Here is an 18,433-nt window from a genome sequence, read left to right on the forward strand (position 1 = left end):
TCCAATATGCTTATTGCTTCTCTTTATTTCCAATATGCTTATTTCTCTGTGTAAAAAGTATTTTTTTATTTTCTAACGGAGATAATGTGAATGTACAAAGTCAGAGTTGAGACAGTATGTGCTGACTGCTGGCTATGTTACATAGTTCTCACACTTTGTATTCATACAGCTTGACTTAGAAAATGGATGAACGGTAATGTAAATATATTGAAGCGGTCTGGATCCATGCTTCTTATACACAGTCAACTGACAGTGGGTTTTGACCAATTATTTCTTCACAAAGAAAGAGAAATCCTTACTGGAAGGGACAGAGAAATTGTGTGGACCGGAGATGGATTTTTGCCTCAGAGTCGTCAGTCTGTATTGCAAGGGGAAGAACCTGACTCAATTAAGGTCGGCTCTGGCCAGCATATACAATATGTGATGTGCATTGCTAACAATTTGCCTATGACATGAAGTTGATTTAGGAAAATAACTTTAAAAAAGCCACCAGGAAGAAACAGGATCTTGATATTTGCAGCACTGATAATTTCTGCTTGATAGCTCTCATTAAGGATGACAAGACTGCTGGTAATATGGAAGGAAAGAAAGACTCCATATGTTTCAGAACTGATTTGCTATGAATGTCTTTACAATACTTTATCCTATGCTGCTGATTAGGGGCATTATCTGATGATAAGGATAGATCCAAGGATATTCTTTGACAATGGACACAATCAGCTTTGTCATGGATCTGTAATATATGAAGAACAAACAAGGGGCTAGAGGCCAGGCATCTTAGCAACAATGTAAAAAAGCCTTATTTTAAACATGTATTTGTTCCTACTACTATTGTTACCTCTACATTTTTATTTATCATCAGTGTTGTGAAGCCCACTAGTTGCTAGATTTTGTGATTTGATAACTTCGTGGCAACTTCTGCAAAGCCCAGGTTTGTGGTTTTGATTTTAAATGATGTCTTTTGACAACTGTACATTTCAAATGCCTTGTGTATATAGCTCAGCAATAATGCAAAGTCTGGTGATGCTCAGCTGAATTGTTCACTGCATAGTGAACTTCATTGCTTGTGCTTTCCCACAGCGATGGAAGATGACCTGAAACAGTTAAGAACTGGAAATATGCACTGACATTTTCAACAATCCAGGTTAAAGAAAATGCACGGGAAAGCTAGTGAAAAAAGCTGGCTGGGTTGTATTTTTCTTTTGATGTTTAAAACAAGCCATTTCTGTTCAGATTTTTTTAAAAGATAATTCTAAATGCTCAATTTAAACACAAGGAGCAGACTTCCAAATGCAGGCATGGATGCATGCCCTTCCCTTAAATGAGTAACCCTTTTGTGTTTCTTACATACCCATTTTTGTGGGTACTTGCCACATTCAGGCCTGCAAACCAAAGTGATGAGAGGATGTTTTTCATAATCACATTTTGAAAGACTTGTTCTAGATGCAAAAAAAGTGTCTGAAGTTGGATTGCAGTGCTCACCCAGAAACTTTCCCAGCTGGACCTGAAGACATTATGAGATCCACACTTACTTACATATGTGTCTTTGCTAAAACCTACTTCCTTCCAGGGCTTGGTTCTGTGGCGTGCTGGAAAAAAAAGGAGGTTTTGGGATGTATCTTCTGACATGTCAGTGCCCATGAAGGCTCTTCCCACGTAGTAGTGCTGGTGCCTTAGCCCTAAAAATGAACAGAAATGTTTGCATATGGTTTGGGATGCAGCAGGTTTTTTTATCAAGAAGTGAATTTCACAGAGATTAAAAAGCAAATGTTTCACAGTGCAGATTACTCAGGACAGTTTTACATATAGTACCCTACATATAGACATGGTTGTTTTATAATATTCTCTGTGTCTTTCTTGGCAATCTGATCTTGCAACAGATTAAGATAAAATATAACAAGACAGGCCAAATATAGACTACATCATAATCTTTTAAACAAATTATAGTTAAATGAAAACACACAATTACATTATCCAACAATTAAGACAAATATTTACTTGGGGTTCAGCCTGACTTGAGAGTCTGTGGGAAAAAGAGTTGCAACTGAAATGTAAAAGTTTGTACTCTAGCAACTCTTGCCCTGATCCTCCTTCTGATGACAAAACTTATATATGATCAGAAAGGTGTGATGGCAACATCTGTTCTTTTCCTCTGCTTTTGCATGCTTTAAGTTACTATAAAAAGTTCTAGGGCAACTACTAAGCACATTTGTGCCTCGTTCAGATAAAGCACAGCCAGAGCCTTCCCAATGGCCTGCCGAGCAGATAACCTCAGACTTTATGCATGAGATGCAGTAAAACATAATTGTCCTCAAATGTGTTCCCACTGAGTTAGGAAAATGCCAAACCATAATTGCATCTAACTCAGAGCATTTGATGTATAAAATAATAAGATTCTTTTACAAGTGGCTCTTGCCATGCTAAATTTCACATTGAGTTTTATGGTCAGTGTAATAACGGAGTTCAAAGACAGACTACTCAAATGTTCCACATTTTAGTTGTCTTTTGAAAATAATTATAACAGAGTTTTGGAGCCAAAGGTCTTTAGCCATAACTAACACAGTACCTTTCTTTGACTGCCTTTCTGCTTTTTTTCTATGTGTGGCATTTGTATGTAGGAGATGCCTTCTGACCAATCTCTAATTTAAAACTATTTGCTGTAAATACTAGGGATGACTTGCATATATATTTTATTTTGACCAGTGTTTTGTAACATTTTATCTTACGTACATTGCTTTGTTCATCTTACCATCTGTGTGCTGTTACACATGTTGTAAATGAAGTGTCCTGGCTACGGAGCAGATGAATTGGCTGTTGACAGCTGAAGTACAAATATAGGACTGCAGTAGCTTGATGTGCATTTATTCTGAAGTAATTGCATTACAAGGTTTGTTTACTGTTGGAACATTGTTTGTCAAATGAATCTATTTTCTGGAAATAAGTACAAACTTACATTCCCATTATTTTTCTCTTATTGTACGTGTTTGAATTAAATAATGTACAAAGCTGAAGTTCCTCAGCTGTATCTTATAAAACTTTATTGTGCAGTTTTAAAATTGTTGTGTTTTTTTAATTGCCTACAAAATATCCTCTGTGATGCAAAAATGTATCAACCGTCATATTTATTTTATTCTTTTAAAGCAAAAAAAGTCACACCCTCCTCTCTTGGTTTTCCGGTAACAGCTACAGTACTTCCCAGCACAAGTTCATTTTAACAACTACTAAACCTGATTCTGGGATTGAAGTCTTCATCGTTCAGGCAAAACCCATACTTGTTACTGTCCCAGCCGTACGCATCTGTGATCACTGTGCTTTACCTTGTCCTGGCAGACAGCTCCCACAGTACCCCTTGGAAGTGAATGCAAATGCAGCTTCTGTATTAATAAAGCTCCTGCTAACAGAATATGGTGATTTAAGTTCTGTAGTTTAGGTAAGGAGGATTAAATTTTATTTTCTTTGGAACAAAAGCAAAACGGTTTGAAAGGGTTCACCCAAAAGGCGTGTTCTGTAAATGTGTGTGAACAGGCTTACCTGCCTGTTTGTTAGAGCAATGGGCAATGCTGCTGGAGATTCAACTTACTGCTCTGATTGAGGGAAATTTTTCTTTTCTCGTTATCCTGGCAGAGCAGGGGACCACATCTGAAAGGCATGTGTGTGTCCTTCCTGCCCAAGGCTGCATCAAAAATTATGTTTTGCTGAGACACATTAGCTTTAACAAAATAACCTACTTTGCTGAAATCTTTTCATCAAAAATGCTTTGGCGAGTTCAAATGCTGGCAGAATAGCTGGGTTTGCCAATTCTTTCCCCCTCCTTCCCATGTCCAAGCTCTTAACTCTTATTTCTTGGTTCACCTCAAAGCTGAGAGTTTCCCAGGCCTCCCAAGTGCTGCTGCTGCAGTGGGATGTGTGCTGAGTGCTCCAATATCAAAGTGAAAGGCACAGTCTGAGCACTTTGTGAGGTAGATCGGATGACCGAAAAACATACCTTGAGCAAACACTGGGGTAGGACGTTGTGAACAATAGGCTTTCTAAGGAGCCTGCAATTCATCTGGCCATGGTGAGCTCATTTGTGCATTTTATTTCATGCTTTGACAGTCAGGCTAAATCCTGTAGATCGTTCCATACCGTCAGCTTTTAAGTTCTTCGAGAGGTAATCTATCAGGTGGAGCTTTTAGTTCACACAGAAATAGCACTGCTTGTAGTGGTTTTTTTGGTTTGGTGTTTTTTTGAGAGGCTACATGATGATCTGTGCTTGGTTACAGAGACAAGGATTCGGGCCTTTTTATGTTGCAGCACCAAAGGAGAAATGAAAAAGTCAGCAATGGAAAACCACACATCATGTAGCCTGTAAGGAAAGCACACAAATATTTAGTTTGTTTCTGAATATTTTTCAACATTCAGTTATTCTAACTAGCTAGAGAACATGTAATTGTGAGAATATGTCAAAACTGGATAAACTGTCAGCACAACATGTTTTTTTTTAATCATCGGTCTGTATAGGTTTAGTTCACTGCAGTCGGAACTGACTTCTGGTTGTCCAGGTGAGTACCTAGGACTGAGAACTCACATACTGCCGCTATTAGGTATTTAGGCTCTGGTTTCAAAAAAAGATTTGTGTGCACAAGTGTGTGAGTGTGTATGTGTGTGTTTGTATACATATATATTTACAAACACACATACCCCACCCCCTTTATAGAGTCCATATGGCATCCCCAGATAATGTCTCTGCTGGCACCTACAGCAGGTTACACCAGACAAGTGATCCACACCCATCACACCCTCCCTCTGTTTAGCTTACATCTTCTATTTCTGTTGTGCATCTTGGGGGAGGGACACACAATGACGATGATGACGACAACACCTGGGCAAGGTTTTACAAAGTCATTTTAATGTTTTAAGCATTCAGAGTGGGCCACCAGCAGTGACGGACAAACCACTCCGCAGACAAGCAAAGGTTGGAAGGTGACACATCACTGGAGTCTGGTGTCAGCAAAGTTCAGAAGGGCAAATCTGAGGGCAGAGGTTAGCAGAGCGAGGAGTACCACTGCCCTTCAAGGGCTGAGTTTCACTCAGAAGAGAAACACAAGATGATGTAGGATTTATTGACTGTTTCTCCTAGTGATTTTTGGAAAGCTGAAACTGTTTCAGGGGGAAGGAGGAGCTCCAGGTGCTCCTGAGGGACTTTGCCAGCAGAACCAGGCACATGCCAAATTCCTCATTTCTGGCACATAGGAAATAAGGCAGCAGGCCCAATATATACCCTGAAGTGAACTGTCAGTAGGCAGATTTGCTAGGCACTGTTAACCTTGACCTCTACCTATGAGCATACTCCCAGACTTTGGAGATATTGACTCATAAAGGACTGAAAAAGTGTCTAGAAGGTGCTTTGCTACTAAGGTTGGGTATATCTTCTTTTATTAACCATCCTTCTTACGGTCATTACTGCCATGTTCAGCTCCTAACAAAGGTAATTAGCAATCAATCTAAAAAAACCCTGGATCTCCTTGCCATTCAGATGCAACAGTTTTTTAAAGAGCAAATGATGAACTTCTGCTCCTGTGTAATTTTTTGCAAGGCATTTTTCTGTGATGAGACAAGGCACACTAGAAAGCAGCTGACGGTAATGTTTGTCTTTAATGCAATTCCTATAACAATTTTCTTGGGTCTCTGCTAGGAAAGCATCAAACTGGACTAACTGCAGAGTCCACCAAGGTAGATGTAACTAATGAATTATGTCGTTCTCACCTCAGGTTTGGGATAGACAGACCGTGACTGTTGTCATTGTAAAATTCACAGCCTCTTGTAAGTCAGCGTAAGGGCCCTGCCACCCAGGAGGCCCTGCCGCTGCCAGTACCATGTCCCCCCGGTGCTGTCCCCCCAGAGCCACCGGCTCTCCCAGCAGCCCACAGCCAGGAAGGTTCATCAATAAAGCCAGGTTTTCTGCATGGCAGGACAGATCACCGACGGCACAGCAGTAAGCTGGCAGGGTGGGCTATTTTTTTAGTGGGCTATTTTTTTAATGACTCAAACTTTTGAAGTGTGAGAGGAGGCTGAGGCTAAGCAACCTTAGAAAATTTCAGATGGTGCCTAGCGGTTAAAGAGAAAAGGATTGTTTGTCGTGGTTCTCATTTCTCCTTCTCAATTAGCACAGCAGCGAGGCTAATTTGGCTACAGAAGTTCATTCAAGTAGAGCAGCTAATTGCTGCCCATTGCCCTTCCTTTTCCTCAGAGCATGGTAGATACAATGTCCCAGATACAAACCAGGGCACCATAACGCTTGCAGTATTTTCTTACTACCACAGGGTGGTGGTGAAGACCTTAGTGAAACCTATGCATTGCTCAGCTGTGCTGAGGATACGCTATGTGATAAGCAGACCACCCCTGTCAGATCTTTGCAGTGTGGGAACCCCCTCAGACAGAGTGTTTTCAGTCACTTGCACCAACAGGGGTGAATTAAGGCCACTTCCTATAACACATTAACTCCTGTTACTATTGGTTTTATCCTTCACTGTTCACAATCAGCATTTAAGGAGTTGATACGCTCAGTTGCTTTACTTCCACTAGTCCTCGGACAGCAGTTTCAGTAGTTTCAAGAAGACACAGGTAAGTATCAAGTTATAGCTTCTTCAAATTTAGTTACCAATAATATATAATTTAGTAGCACAATAGCTTCGACTGATGCTTGAATGGCTAGATGGGGAGCCTGCCCATTACACATGAAAAGCTCTCTTTGTCATCCAGTTTATTTACTTTAATTCAACCTTGTTATTTCTTTTCCATAATCACCTAATATTTGTAATGCCACGTTCACAGCATTGTTATTTTTAATTTCTCTAGTCTTTTTGTCCCTAATTCCATTGTAAATTGCTTGACACAGAACCTAACTTTATTACATGTTTTTGCAGCACAATAATGGTATGAGACATGCCTTCCATCCTACAAACCAACCAGGCTGTCAAAGGGTAATGTTTGTGTAATGTGGTTGTATAATGGAACAGGCAAATCAAAGCCTTATTAATCAATTTTAACAATTTTCTTTCATGTAACAGTGGTAAAAGCCAAAGTACAGAGCACTCCAGCTTAATATTGGAATAAATAGGAAGATTCCAGTTTAAACCTGTGTTTTAATTATTGAACAGCTCTCAAAATTAAATCACTGACCTTTGAGAATTTAGTGACCAAGCAAGTGCTTGTCCTCAAGGCACATATTTGAAGCGCGTGTTCCTTTACATGAAGCTTTTATGCTCTGGTTAAAGATGCCCAAGAACACTGCAAGTACAAAGTGAATGAGGTAAGACCAAAGATCCTATGTATGTGATGATGGTGGTGATGATGATGATGATATTGATGTTGTCAGCTTGTGGAGAGGAGTGCATGTATGGAGACCAAACTGTCTATTCCTCAGGCAAGAAACACTCCCTTAGACAACTGAGAATGGGGTTTTCAGTCAGTGGACAAAGGACTGTCAGACTTCGCCATGGGGTGCATCATATCCTAACAGCGTCATACAGACCACTTCTTCCTTTTGCACTCCTCTGGAGTCCTTTGACTAAGGCAACAAATGTTGCTATAGCTCAGAAGTAGCAAATGTTTAATCTATTTTCAACTTTCTTTAGTGCCAACCAGCAGCAGCAGACAAAGCGGGATTTTGCTGGTGGGTGATCAAACATCTTTCCATAGACCATTGGCAAAGGCACCATAAATCACATTTCCAATAACTGTTGCAAAATGGGGAATTTTCTGAAGACAGGATAAAAAGATTAAGGAACGTGTCCCAAAATTAAGGTCTTCCTCTATAAATTAAGCTAAAGAATATTTAGATCAAATATTGCTAACAGGGTGTAATTATTCTTATTGAGAACATACTAGTCTCTCTCTACATGGTATTTGTGTGCATTGTTTCATAAGACTGAGAAATGGTGGTGAAGAGATTAAACAGAAGACATCATTTTTTTAGTCAATGCTAGTTAATATTTCAAAAGGAGTACTGATCTTAGTATTAAGTTCTCATTAATGAAAGAACCAATTCAAAAGCCAATTATGTTAAACTCATTTTGACTATCACTTTTACCTGTATAAGTACCTAACCTGTATGTCCCAAGCTTCTGTGCATTAGACATTTATGAATATTAATTCCAAATAAAATGGGCATTAATTTTGTTGCTATTTCATTTTTGTTCCTCAGTCTAGTCTCTTCCCATTAATTGCTCTTACACTCACTTAAACCAGTTGTGTCCAGAATTAAGTATTAATGTATTTCGGTGGGCCTATATTAAAAGACATTATATAGGAGGGACACTCTAATGAAAGGATAAATATAAGCTGGACTTTAAGTAGCATAGTTACATGAAGGAGGAGAACCAGACCAAAGACTTGTTTTTGCCAAAAAACTCTCTTACTTGATTCCTCACATCTTTGCCCTTATCTCACTTTGCTCCAGCTCTGACCCCCTCTGAGGTCATTCAACTTATTAACCCAGTAGATGACTAACTCCAATGAAAGAAAAAAAAAAGGAGAAGATGATTGCTTTGTGCTGAATTAGGGGGTTGAATTGCCTTAGCTCACCTCCTGTGGCACCAGAGCTAGCTCCTGGGAGATGAGAGATACAACTGTGCAGTCATGAGTAGGTGCAGAGAGAAATGTGGATGGAGAAGTGAGCATTAAGACCTCTGCTTCTTCTTGGTTATGAGCTGTTTGACTGGCTCAATTATACTATTTCTCCCTTAAGAAGCTGTTAGATAGCTACTGGGTTATTAATGGCCAACACTGATAAAAAGTTGGAGATCAGAGAGAAGAAGGGTTTCCTTACAGACTCCAAATGCATAAGGTGCCATTTGGTAGGAAGTCTTTGAAATAGGAAAGAGGAAGCTGGAAGATGTAGACAGGCTTCTGCATGGCTCTGAAAGGCAGCAATGGCCATGAAATAGCTCCTCTTTGGGCACTGTTCTGGCTAGAGGAGTTTACAAAGAGATTTCTGCACAAGGAGAATGCCTATATATTCTGTAAGCAAAACTACAGCTCAGAGAAACAGGACATTGTATGAGACGTTGTATGAATCCTTGTGTATGAATGCGGGATCACTGGTCCTACATGAATCGCCCCCCAAGACTTGAAACTTTGACTGTCAATTTGGGCTTAGGACAGCAACAACATTATTATTAGCACACTTCCTTGTAGACTTGCCAGACATTGGGGTTTCACAGTTTTGATTGGAGTAAGAGGTCACTGGAAGTTCTTCGGCATATAGCTGCAGCAACTGTATATTCCTTGCTGTAATTGCTGGGGAGGTGGGGGGGAGAAGGAAAAAAAAAGAAAAGAAGAGATGATCACTTTTGTCCAAGTTGCCTTTTTATTATGATCTTGAAATTTGGGTTAAGTTCAGTCAAATACATGAAATCCGGGCTTTGTCAATGCACTCATGGTTTAAGTAGAACAGTGTGAAACTCTGTGGGATGCACTGAGCTGTTGTTTTCTTGTTTGCTGGCCAGATCCTGAGGACATCAAGGACAGCTCTAAACCTCCCCAGAGCTTTTGTGACTTTCAGCTGCTCACCAGCTACCTGCATCAAAATTTCCCTTTGCAGAGTCACAGTTCCACAAGTCATACTGCATAAGAAAATATGAAACAGAACCTGATGCTCCAAAACACAGGGAATTAAGGAATATTTTAAATTGTGTAAAGCTGAGTTAACGTTTCAAATGTATAATGATGCTATAGCTGATATTCCCATTAAATTATAATTTGAAATAGCACTCAGTAGTCTCCAGGACTGTACTTAATGCTATATAGAGACCTATTAAAAAAAAAAACAAACCAACAGACAGGGTGAAAACCCATTTCCTTTTTTTTCCTCCCTCCCCCACCCTGCATCCCTTCTAAGGTAGACTCACGCAGATGGACTTTTGCTTTCTTAAATCTTTCAGCCAAAATCATATAACCTATCTAAAGAATGAAAAGCTGGATTATACTGCTGGCTATTGTAGTCAGCGCAGCAGAAACACAAAAACAGGACATCTGTACCCAAGGGTATCCTGGCATCCCTGGCAATCCTGGGCACAATGGCATACCTGGTCGTGATGGACGTGACGGTTCAAAAGGCGAGAAGGGAGATACAGGTACTATGTTCAGAATAAATGATTTCATGTATCAAATGCAATGCCATTAGTTCCCAAAGTTGTCTGTAGTCACCCTGCACTAACGGGATTACTCTGCCTAGCCTTCAGAAAACATTTCAGACATTTGTCATTTACTTGTTTGAAGAAGGAAATATAAAGAAAGACCTAATAATGAAAGCAAGATAGCTAATACTATGGAGAGGTCAGGTCCATGGGATAAAAACAAAAGAAGAAAGACTTTACCTTCTATTTTGGGAATATCTTCATGTCTATTTGAAAATTTTAAAGCCTGTAAACCTACTCCTACAACTCTAAGATAGCAACTATATTTCCGTAAAGAGCTTCAAGCCTAGTAAAAAAAAACCCAACAACTCATACCTTGTTTGGTGTAATAAGAAGTGTGCAGTGCTAAGAAGACTTTGCTTTCTTATCTAAATTTTACATTTGTAGGACTTGCTTCTGAGTGTGCCTACTTGCTGTAACTCAAGAGCCACTAGAGGGAAGTTCAGGAATTGAGACTATTGAAAAACAGTGTAGGATTCATGTCTGCTCTAACAGGCTATAACAGAGATTTGTGTGTGATACTGAAGACAGAGGTAATCTTCTCAGCATCCTAAAGCTAATAATTCCCATAGTACTTTAAGCCTCAGGATAACAATGGTGCTTGCATCCATGCTGGAATATCAAGGCCAGGGTTGCACAAGGTGATAAATCTGTGGGCATGTGGACATGTAACACTTCATCTGAAGTGTCACAACCCCAGAATGCAAAGCACAGGACAAGTACAAATGTGCTGCTTCAAATTGGTTCACCAAATTTTGGGGGGGAACTTTTCCCCAACAGGCTTTATGTTAGGTCAGCTATTGTGTGGCATCATGCAGGTGGCATTATGGCTTAATGCATAAACCTGTCACACACACTGTTACTGTGGGCCTGGCTAACTCAGCTGCACAAATCAATCCAGATCAAACTTGTACTTACCAGATAAACCCTTTTACTGAGTGCTGATCTTAAGGATTGTGAATCACAGCTCTTTTCAGTGGAGTATATAATCTGGTACATAAACCAAACTGAGGTCAACAGTCTAAAAGAAATTTGTGGAAACGTCTGCCTTTAACAGACCGGGGTGCTAAGCTAATGAATCACTTGCTCCACCAGAAAAGTATATGCCTCTACAGACAATGTATGTTGCAGAATCAGTGTTGAAGGTGTAGTTTGATGTGCGGTTCTTTGACGGCTCTGCTGGCATAGGCAGGCTCTTCTACCAGATCCTTTTCCTACCACTTGACTCTTCTCTCTTATACACCACAACTGTTTGTGTGGCTATACAGTAAACTAGATCAGCTGAAAAATAACCAGCACTTATAATTTGGGCAATGAAGAGTTATTCACTGCTTATGGCCTGCCCTGGACCACTGAAAGACAAGTCTACCCACTTATGTATTTACCTCATTTATTGCTAAAGAGTTATTTTGAAGTCTCTTGTTTATAAAATGATTTAGAGTTCTCTGTCAAGCAACCACGTACGTGCTCCTTCTGCTTTCAGTGCCCTAGCCTGGCTAAAACCAAAACTTTTTAAAATCTAGAAACAAACAAACAAAAATCCATTAGCTTCTTAATAGGCACATACAATTAACTGCCTTCTTTTTCTATATGCAGGGGCCCAGGAAAGTCTGAAAAATGGAAAATCTAGAGCTTAATTATTTTCATTTATCTTATAAAGGTCCTCCCATTACTGGAGTGAGTTATCACATGATATCAATGGTTTCTGATAAAGTCTCCAACTTTTTTGCCTAAATTAAGCTATTATGATGACTCTACTGACTATTCTTTGTTTGAACAAATTGGAGTGACTGTACCATTCTTTATATTGTATGTTTATACTGTAGGTACATACACCTTTGCAGTTAAATACATGAGACTTAGTTTTGTTCCTTACCAAGTCAATGAAATTTCAGCAGATGCTGGACTGTGCCCATTGTGCAGAAAACTGCTAAAGAACTGTTCTCCAGTCCGTATGGCTGGAGAACTACTCTTGGAATATGGTTACATCCAAACTGCTAACTCTTTTTTTCTTCTGCTGCATTCTGGATGCAAATCCAGGTATTTGATCACAAATCTCCTGGTCACCTGTGATGTTAATACAAAAATGACTTCTATAGTTGCTCTCTTTAGAGCAGTGGAAAGTCTGTGTCACGCTAGATACAGGGATCAAGAGTGTGAATGCCTTCCTCAGATCTACAGGCAATATTATTCCACTGTAATGTCTCATTACCATTGGCCAACCCCTGCAGATGTCTCTTCTTGAGAGGGGAGTTTACCATTGTTTCACTACTAGGCTTCCTGTCCCTGCAAAGCTTCTTGCTGAATGTGGCTTCCTCACTCCTTTTCCTGCTGGTATCTTTCAGGATTGAGGCAACAACAGGACAAGAGGTTTTCACGTTGGTGGCCCTGACCAGGGTATAGCTCCTCTACATATCTCTAAGGCTCTACATATCTCTACATATCTTTAAGGCTCTACAGAGAGATCTGGGCAGGCTGGATTGGTGGGCCGAGGCCAATTGTATGAGGTTCAACAAGGCCAAGTGCAAGGTCCTGCACTTGGGTCACAGTAATCCCATGCAACGCTACAGGCTTGGGGAAGAGTGGCTGGAAAGCTGCCTGGCAGAAAAGGACCTGGGGGTGTTGGTGGACAGCCAGCTGAGTGTGAGCCGGCAGTGTGCCCAGGTGGCCAAGAAGGCCAATAGCATCCTGTCTTGTATCAGAAATAGTGTGGCCAGCAGGACTAGGGAAGTGATCGTCCCCCTGTACTCGGCACTGGTGAGGCTGCACCTCGAATCCTGTGTTCAGTTTTGGGCCCCTCACTACAAGAGAGACATTGAGGTGCTGGAGCGTGTCCAGAGAAGGGCAACAAAGCTGGTGAAGGGTCTGGAGAACAAGTCTTGTGAGGAGCGGCTGAGGGAGCTGGGGTTGTTTAGCCTGGAGAAAAGGAGGCTGAGGGGAGACCTTATCGCTCTCTACAGCTACCTGAAAGGAGGTTGTAGAGAGGTGGGGGTCGGTCTCTTCTCCCAAGTAACAAGCGATGGGACAAGAGGAAATGGCCTTGAGTTGCGGCAAGGGAGGTTTAGATTGGATGTCAGGAAAAATTCCTTCACCGAAGGGGTTGTGAAGCATTGGAACAGGCTGTCCAGGGAAGTGGTTGAGTCACCATCCCTGGAGGTATTTAGAAGACCTGTAGATGTGGTGCTTAGGGACATGGTTTAGTGGTGGACTTGGCAGTGCTAGGTTAATGGTTGGACTTGATGATCTTAAAGGTCTTTTCCAACCTAAACAATTCTAGGATTCTATGATTCTAATAACCCACCTCTTTATGCCAATGATTCCATCTGTCTCAAAAAAGCACCAGCCTCAAGCAGAGTTTCTGTGCTCTCTGTCAGTCTCTCCATAAGATAAAAGTACCAGCAGTGGCACCCACTAAAAGTCAGGAATAAGACTACTCTTCACATTACTGTTTAGCCAGGCTTGAAGAGGAAGGATTAGAGAAGGATTCGTCCCAAGTTTTCTGGTAATTTAATTGTTTAATGAAAATCTGTTTTTCTCTTCTGTACTAGGCAAAGCAGGACTTCCTGGCAGTCCAGGAAAAGATGGTGCAAATGGAGAGAAAGGCGAACGAGGTCAGAGAAGAAGTGTTTCAATTTATTATTTGTCTATCAACTGCTGCCTTTGTGTCTGTGAGCACTGGATGTGCTATACATTCTAGCTGTAGCCAAAGTACCATAAAGGTTAAAAAGTCTTTTTCCAGAAGCAGTAGAAGCTGCACACATATGCTGACAATACAAGAGGAATTTGCCCCCTCCCATTATCCTGCTGCCTCTGATGCCCTACAACTTGTTCACTCAGCCTATTATCCTACCTTTCCCATGTCTGATCCTTTTGTCAGCTACTGAGGAAAACACGGCATCTGCAGCTACCTCAGGAAAGTGAGGGTCCTGTAGCTATGTATGCAACTTCAGGGAAAGGGACTTTTAAAAGAAATTGTAGAATACACAAGTTATACACCTAAAAATACAGTAGATCCTGTATACTTCACCTGTTTAGCCAAGCTATGCATATGCAGCATGTCTTCTGTGTCACATGGATGTACATGTGCAGAGTGACTTGTGCATAAAAGCAGGGAGTCAGCCATTGTGCAATGGGCATCACATCATTCTGCACAAATTCAGTAACTCCGAGATGCCGGACTTGTGCATCCTTAGAGTAATTGTACACCAACATGTATATATCCAAAAGCATGGAAACCTGCCAAAGACAATGTCCAGGTTCAAAATCCTGAAGCTGCCCCTGAGAAATAACACACAGTATATGCGTTGCATGGGGGTAATTACAAGGTGTTCTACACCCCTCAGACTTTTCTCCAGTCTATTAGAAACAACCCCAGTCCTGGAAGGAGCGTGAGACATGAGGCCACAAATGTTGTTTGAAATTACCAAAGCTACCTTCTTTTCCTGTGTCCTTGTCCTGAGGGACCCGCACTGCTTTTCCCAGAGGCTCAACATACAATCTCACCTGTTCTCCATTCATTGCTGCTGTTAAATACTCTCAATTGTAAATTGAGAACAGTAAACTGTAAATACAGCATTATTCCTAACATAGAAGCCAGAGGCTCTTATGCAGAAGTTATCAGCTTCTTTTCCACATTGATAGAGTATGATATGATCAGTATGGTATCTTTTGTCTATCAACTTCTAACATGCCCTTCACATCGTGAGACCTTCACCTTCAAACCCTTGTACAGCAATCAGAGGCTTTTCAGAGGCTTTTCAAAGGCTTTGAGCTTCAGTTCAAGAGTGGATGAAGGATAAATGGAGCATTTGGTACCAAATAACAAGGACAAAAAGCCTTTAGTTGCCCTGCAGTAGCAATCTAGGTAACCCAAGCAAAATTCCATCATGTAGAAATTACAGAAACACATGGCAAGCAACTTCTGGGTGTTGTCCAGATAGAACCTTCCTCTGATTAAATTGTGAACCATCTCCCCCATTTTGTATACCAAAGGCTGAAAACAAGTGTCTGGACAGAAGCTGCTTGTGCCTGAGATGATGTGAGCTGTCAGTGCTACCATCAGCCTGTAGACAAATCGCACCCTCCTTTCTTTGAGCTTATTCTTGCTGCTCTCAGCCAGGGAACCTGTTTTCTAACACAACAGCAGGTTCTTCAGGTGTTATGCTTATCCTGCACTTAAATGTATGAGAAATTGTACGTACAGTGAGCACAGTATGTACAGTGGTGACACACACCTACACATCTATGTCTTTGTGCTGAAACTCATGTTGTGCCCCACTAATCCAGTGGAAGATCACAAGAAAGTGTCTTTTTTTTTTATTTAGGAGCCAATGGGACTGTTGAAGAGAAGGGGAACAAAGGAGATAAAGGAGAAAGAGGACAACCTGGGAAACTGGGACCAAAAGGAATTACAGGGTCAATGGGTTACAAAGGTCAGAAGGGAGAGCTGGGACTGCAAGGACAGAAGGGGTTAAAAGGAGACATTGGGCCTATAGGTCCAAAAGGGACAAAAGGTGAAATTGGCCATCCTGGAAGAGTTGGTTTCCCAGGGCCAATTGGCCCGACTGGTAATCCAGGTCCTAAAGGTAATCCTGGAGATCTGGGGCCACCAGGTAAGCCAGGAGCTCAGGGGGAAAGAGGCTTGAAAGGAGACAGAGGAGACAAGGGGAACGTAGGTGCCCCAGCAGTCCTGCCAAGGAGTGCTTTCAGTGTTGGCCTTACAATTGCCACCAAATTTCCCCCCCCAAATCGCCCAATCAAGTTTGACAAGGTGCTGTATAATAGTCTAAATGACTACAACTCAGTTACTGGCAAATTCACCTGCAAATACCCCGGTGTTTACTATTTCACCTACCACATCACTGTGTACTCAAGGAACGTCCGAGTAGCTCTAGTTAAAAACGGCATCAAGATGCTGCACACGGTGGACAGGTACCAGAGTGGAGAAGACCAGGCCTCGGGAGCCACCATCCTCGAGCTACAGGGAGGAGACGAGGTGTGGCTGCAGGCTCACCACGGAGAGACTTTCAACGGGCTGTTTGCAGACGCTGATGATGATACCACCTTCTCTGGGTTCCTCCTGTTCAGCACCTCTGACCCGCTGGAGCCACTGCCGTCACCCGCCATGTAACTCCACATTATCCGTGAATGCTGTATGTCTGTGTTGTTCAGCCCTCCCTAATAAAGTTGTTATCTGCTGGCCAATTTCTACGGGATTCAACAGAAAACAGAAATCATCCAGGGAGGTATGCCGAGGGCTAAAAGGGAGACGTAGGACTGCAGGGCAGGTTGGGACAAGCTAGGCATCTCCCTAAAAGTTGAGTACCTTTTTTTTTTTTACTGAAGTCATCACAGTAGGAAGGTGTAGGATCACAGTACTTGTATCTGTAGGAAACCAGGCCTCATTATGCACACAACTGCTCATTGCACAACTTACTGTGCTGAAGTTTTCATGACCAGCTGCTAAAACGGAGCTCAAGGCTTCAGAGCCATACTCAGAAGAGTTTGAATTAAATGCCTTCTTGTCTCAGCCACAAGGTACCAGCTGTTTATTTATTAAACTGTCCTAATCTACTTTGTTTTTTAAAACTCAAAATAAAAAAAATTCCTAATGTGCATAAACCATTTTTATGGTTGCAGCTGCAGGACAGTTGGTTTCAGGAATGGCTTCTGCACAAGAGAGGACAACTCTTAAGAATCTGCAGTGCTGGGCTTGACACATTACTGGGTTGGTGACTTATTGTAGTTATACAGGGGTGTGTACACCAGTTGTGAAGGACAAATATTTTAAAAGAAAGTGGGATGAAATAAAAGATAAAAGTTCAAGTTCTGGAATTATGACATGTGGGTCCCTGCCGTCTTGTATACACACTAAGCAGCAGTTACTTCCAAGCCAGTTTATATCTTTCTAGGTGGCATGCGTAGATGGACTTGAAACTCGGTTAGTTTGCATTCAACCATTTCAAAATAATTTTAAAAATTGGAATTAGCGTTGTTTGATACCTCCACAGGGGCTGCTTGCTCTGTGTCACAGTTCGATACCTCCACAGGGGCTGCTTGCTCTGTGTCACAGTTCGATACCTCCACAGGGGCTGCTTCCTCTGTGGCACAAGTGAGTTTCGTTGCAGCTGGGAGGATTTCACAGCTTTTAAATGTGTTTCTTTGCTCTCTGTGTAGCCGAAGGTCTGAAATAGAGCAAAATGGAGTGACAGGAGGAAGTGCCACGTGGATTCTGTGATGTGGGCAGATATTCAATGCCAGTGCAAAAATACAGCATAATGCTGCTGTACTTCAGAATTAGCCGGTGCAAAACAAATTCTCCCAAATGAAAGATAATCTTTAATCAACACTGAAGCAGACATACTGGAGAACTGATCGAGAGATATATCCTGTGCCATAAAACTTTAATTTCTGTGACTTTTTCTCAGAACTTTTTTTTTCTTCTTTCCCTTTTCCCTTAAAACTCAAAAATATAAAAAAGATGCTGGTAAGTCTCACTCCCTCCCCTTAAAAAAGAATGAAGCAGAGATGCCAGTTGACACAGGTCAGCATCATGAAATTCAGTGCAAATCAACGTAGGAGCATGAGGCCTGGCTTCCCATCACCCCGAACGCTGCCGGGGAGGCAAGGAATTGTGGGCACATCTGTCCCCACAGTTGTTGAACCCTGAGTATGGATCACAGACCCAAAATGAACACAGCAAGGTGGGTTTTTTCAGGAAAGACGGCGGCACTTCCCGTGTCAGCCGAATTATAGTGAGGGAGATACTAGGACACTAAGACAGAGGAAAGGGTTATGCGTATTTTTCAGTAGGAGGAGATTTTTTCCCGTAAGCCACAGGCCATAAGTTTGTGTCATAAAAGCATCTAGACCAAAAACGGCTTTAAAACTGACATAGGTTTAACTGGAAAACATGTAGGAGAAATTTCAGTCGGCAGAGGCCCCTCCTCTCACGGCGGCCGCGGCGCCCGCCAGGCCCCCGCAGGCCTGCGGCAGCGCCCGGCCAGCCCGCCGGGCCCTGCCCTTCCCCGTAGCGCCGGGCCAGGCCGGCCCGGGCCTCAGCCGCCCGCCTGGGCCTCAACCGCCCTCCTGGGGCGCCTCCGCCTCGAAACGGCCGGGGAGGGAGCGAGGGAGCCGGGCGGGCGGGCTGAGGGCAGGCGTGGGGCGGGCAGCTCCGCCTCCCTCTGCGCTGCCCACGCCGGCGCTGCTCCTCCTCCTCCTCCTCTTCCTTCTCCTCCTCCTCCTCCCTTCGGCCC

At 42.1% G+C, this 18,433-nt stretch overlaps 1 protein-coding gene across 1 annotated transcript; it reads left to right on the plus strand.

Annotated features, from left to right (window-relative positions):
* Positions 1-9,949: 9,949 nt before the first annotated feature.
* Positions 9,950-16,308, plus strand: LOC142408495 (uncharacterized). Its single transcript, XM_075499117.1, has 3 exons — positions 9,950-10,115; positions 13,727-13,789; positions 15,503-16,308. Exons 1-3 carry the CDS (start codon positions 9,950-9,952, stop codon positions 16,306-16,308), a joined length of 1,035 nt encoding a protein of 344 aa, XP_075355232.1.
* The last annotated feature ends 2,125 nt before the right edge of the window (positions 16,309-18,433 follow it).

Source organism: Mycteria americana, chromosome 1 (assembly GCF_035582795.1).
Source record: "Mycteria americana isolate JAX WOST 10 ecotype Jacksonville Zoo and Gardens chromosome 1, USCA_MyAme_1.0, whole genome shotgun sequence".
NCBI lineage: Eukaryota > Metazoa > Chordata > Aves > Ciconiiformes > Ciconiidae > Mycteria > Mycteria americana.

Bases quoted from the DNA above. Each gene is read 5' to 3' on its own strand.
- LOC142408495 (XM_075499117.1), top strand. From the start codon at position 9,950: ATGAAAAGCTGGATTATACTGCTGGCTATTGTAGTCAGCGCAGCAGAA. The intron at 10,116-13,726 runs GTACTATGTTCA...CTTCTGTACTAG, and splicing joins AGGCGAGAAGGGAGATACAG to GCAAAGCAGGACTTCCTGGC. The intron at 13,790-15,502 runs GTCAGAGAAGAA...TTTTTTATTTAG, and splicing joins TGGAGAGAAAGGCGAACGAG to GAGCCAATGGGACTGTTGAA.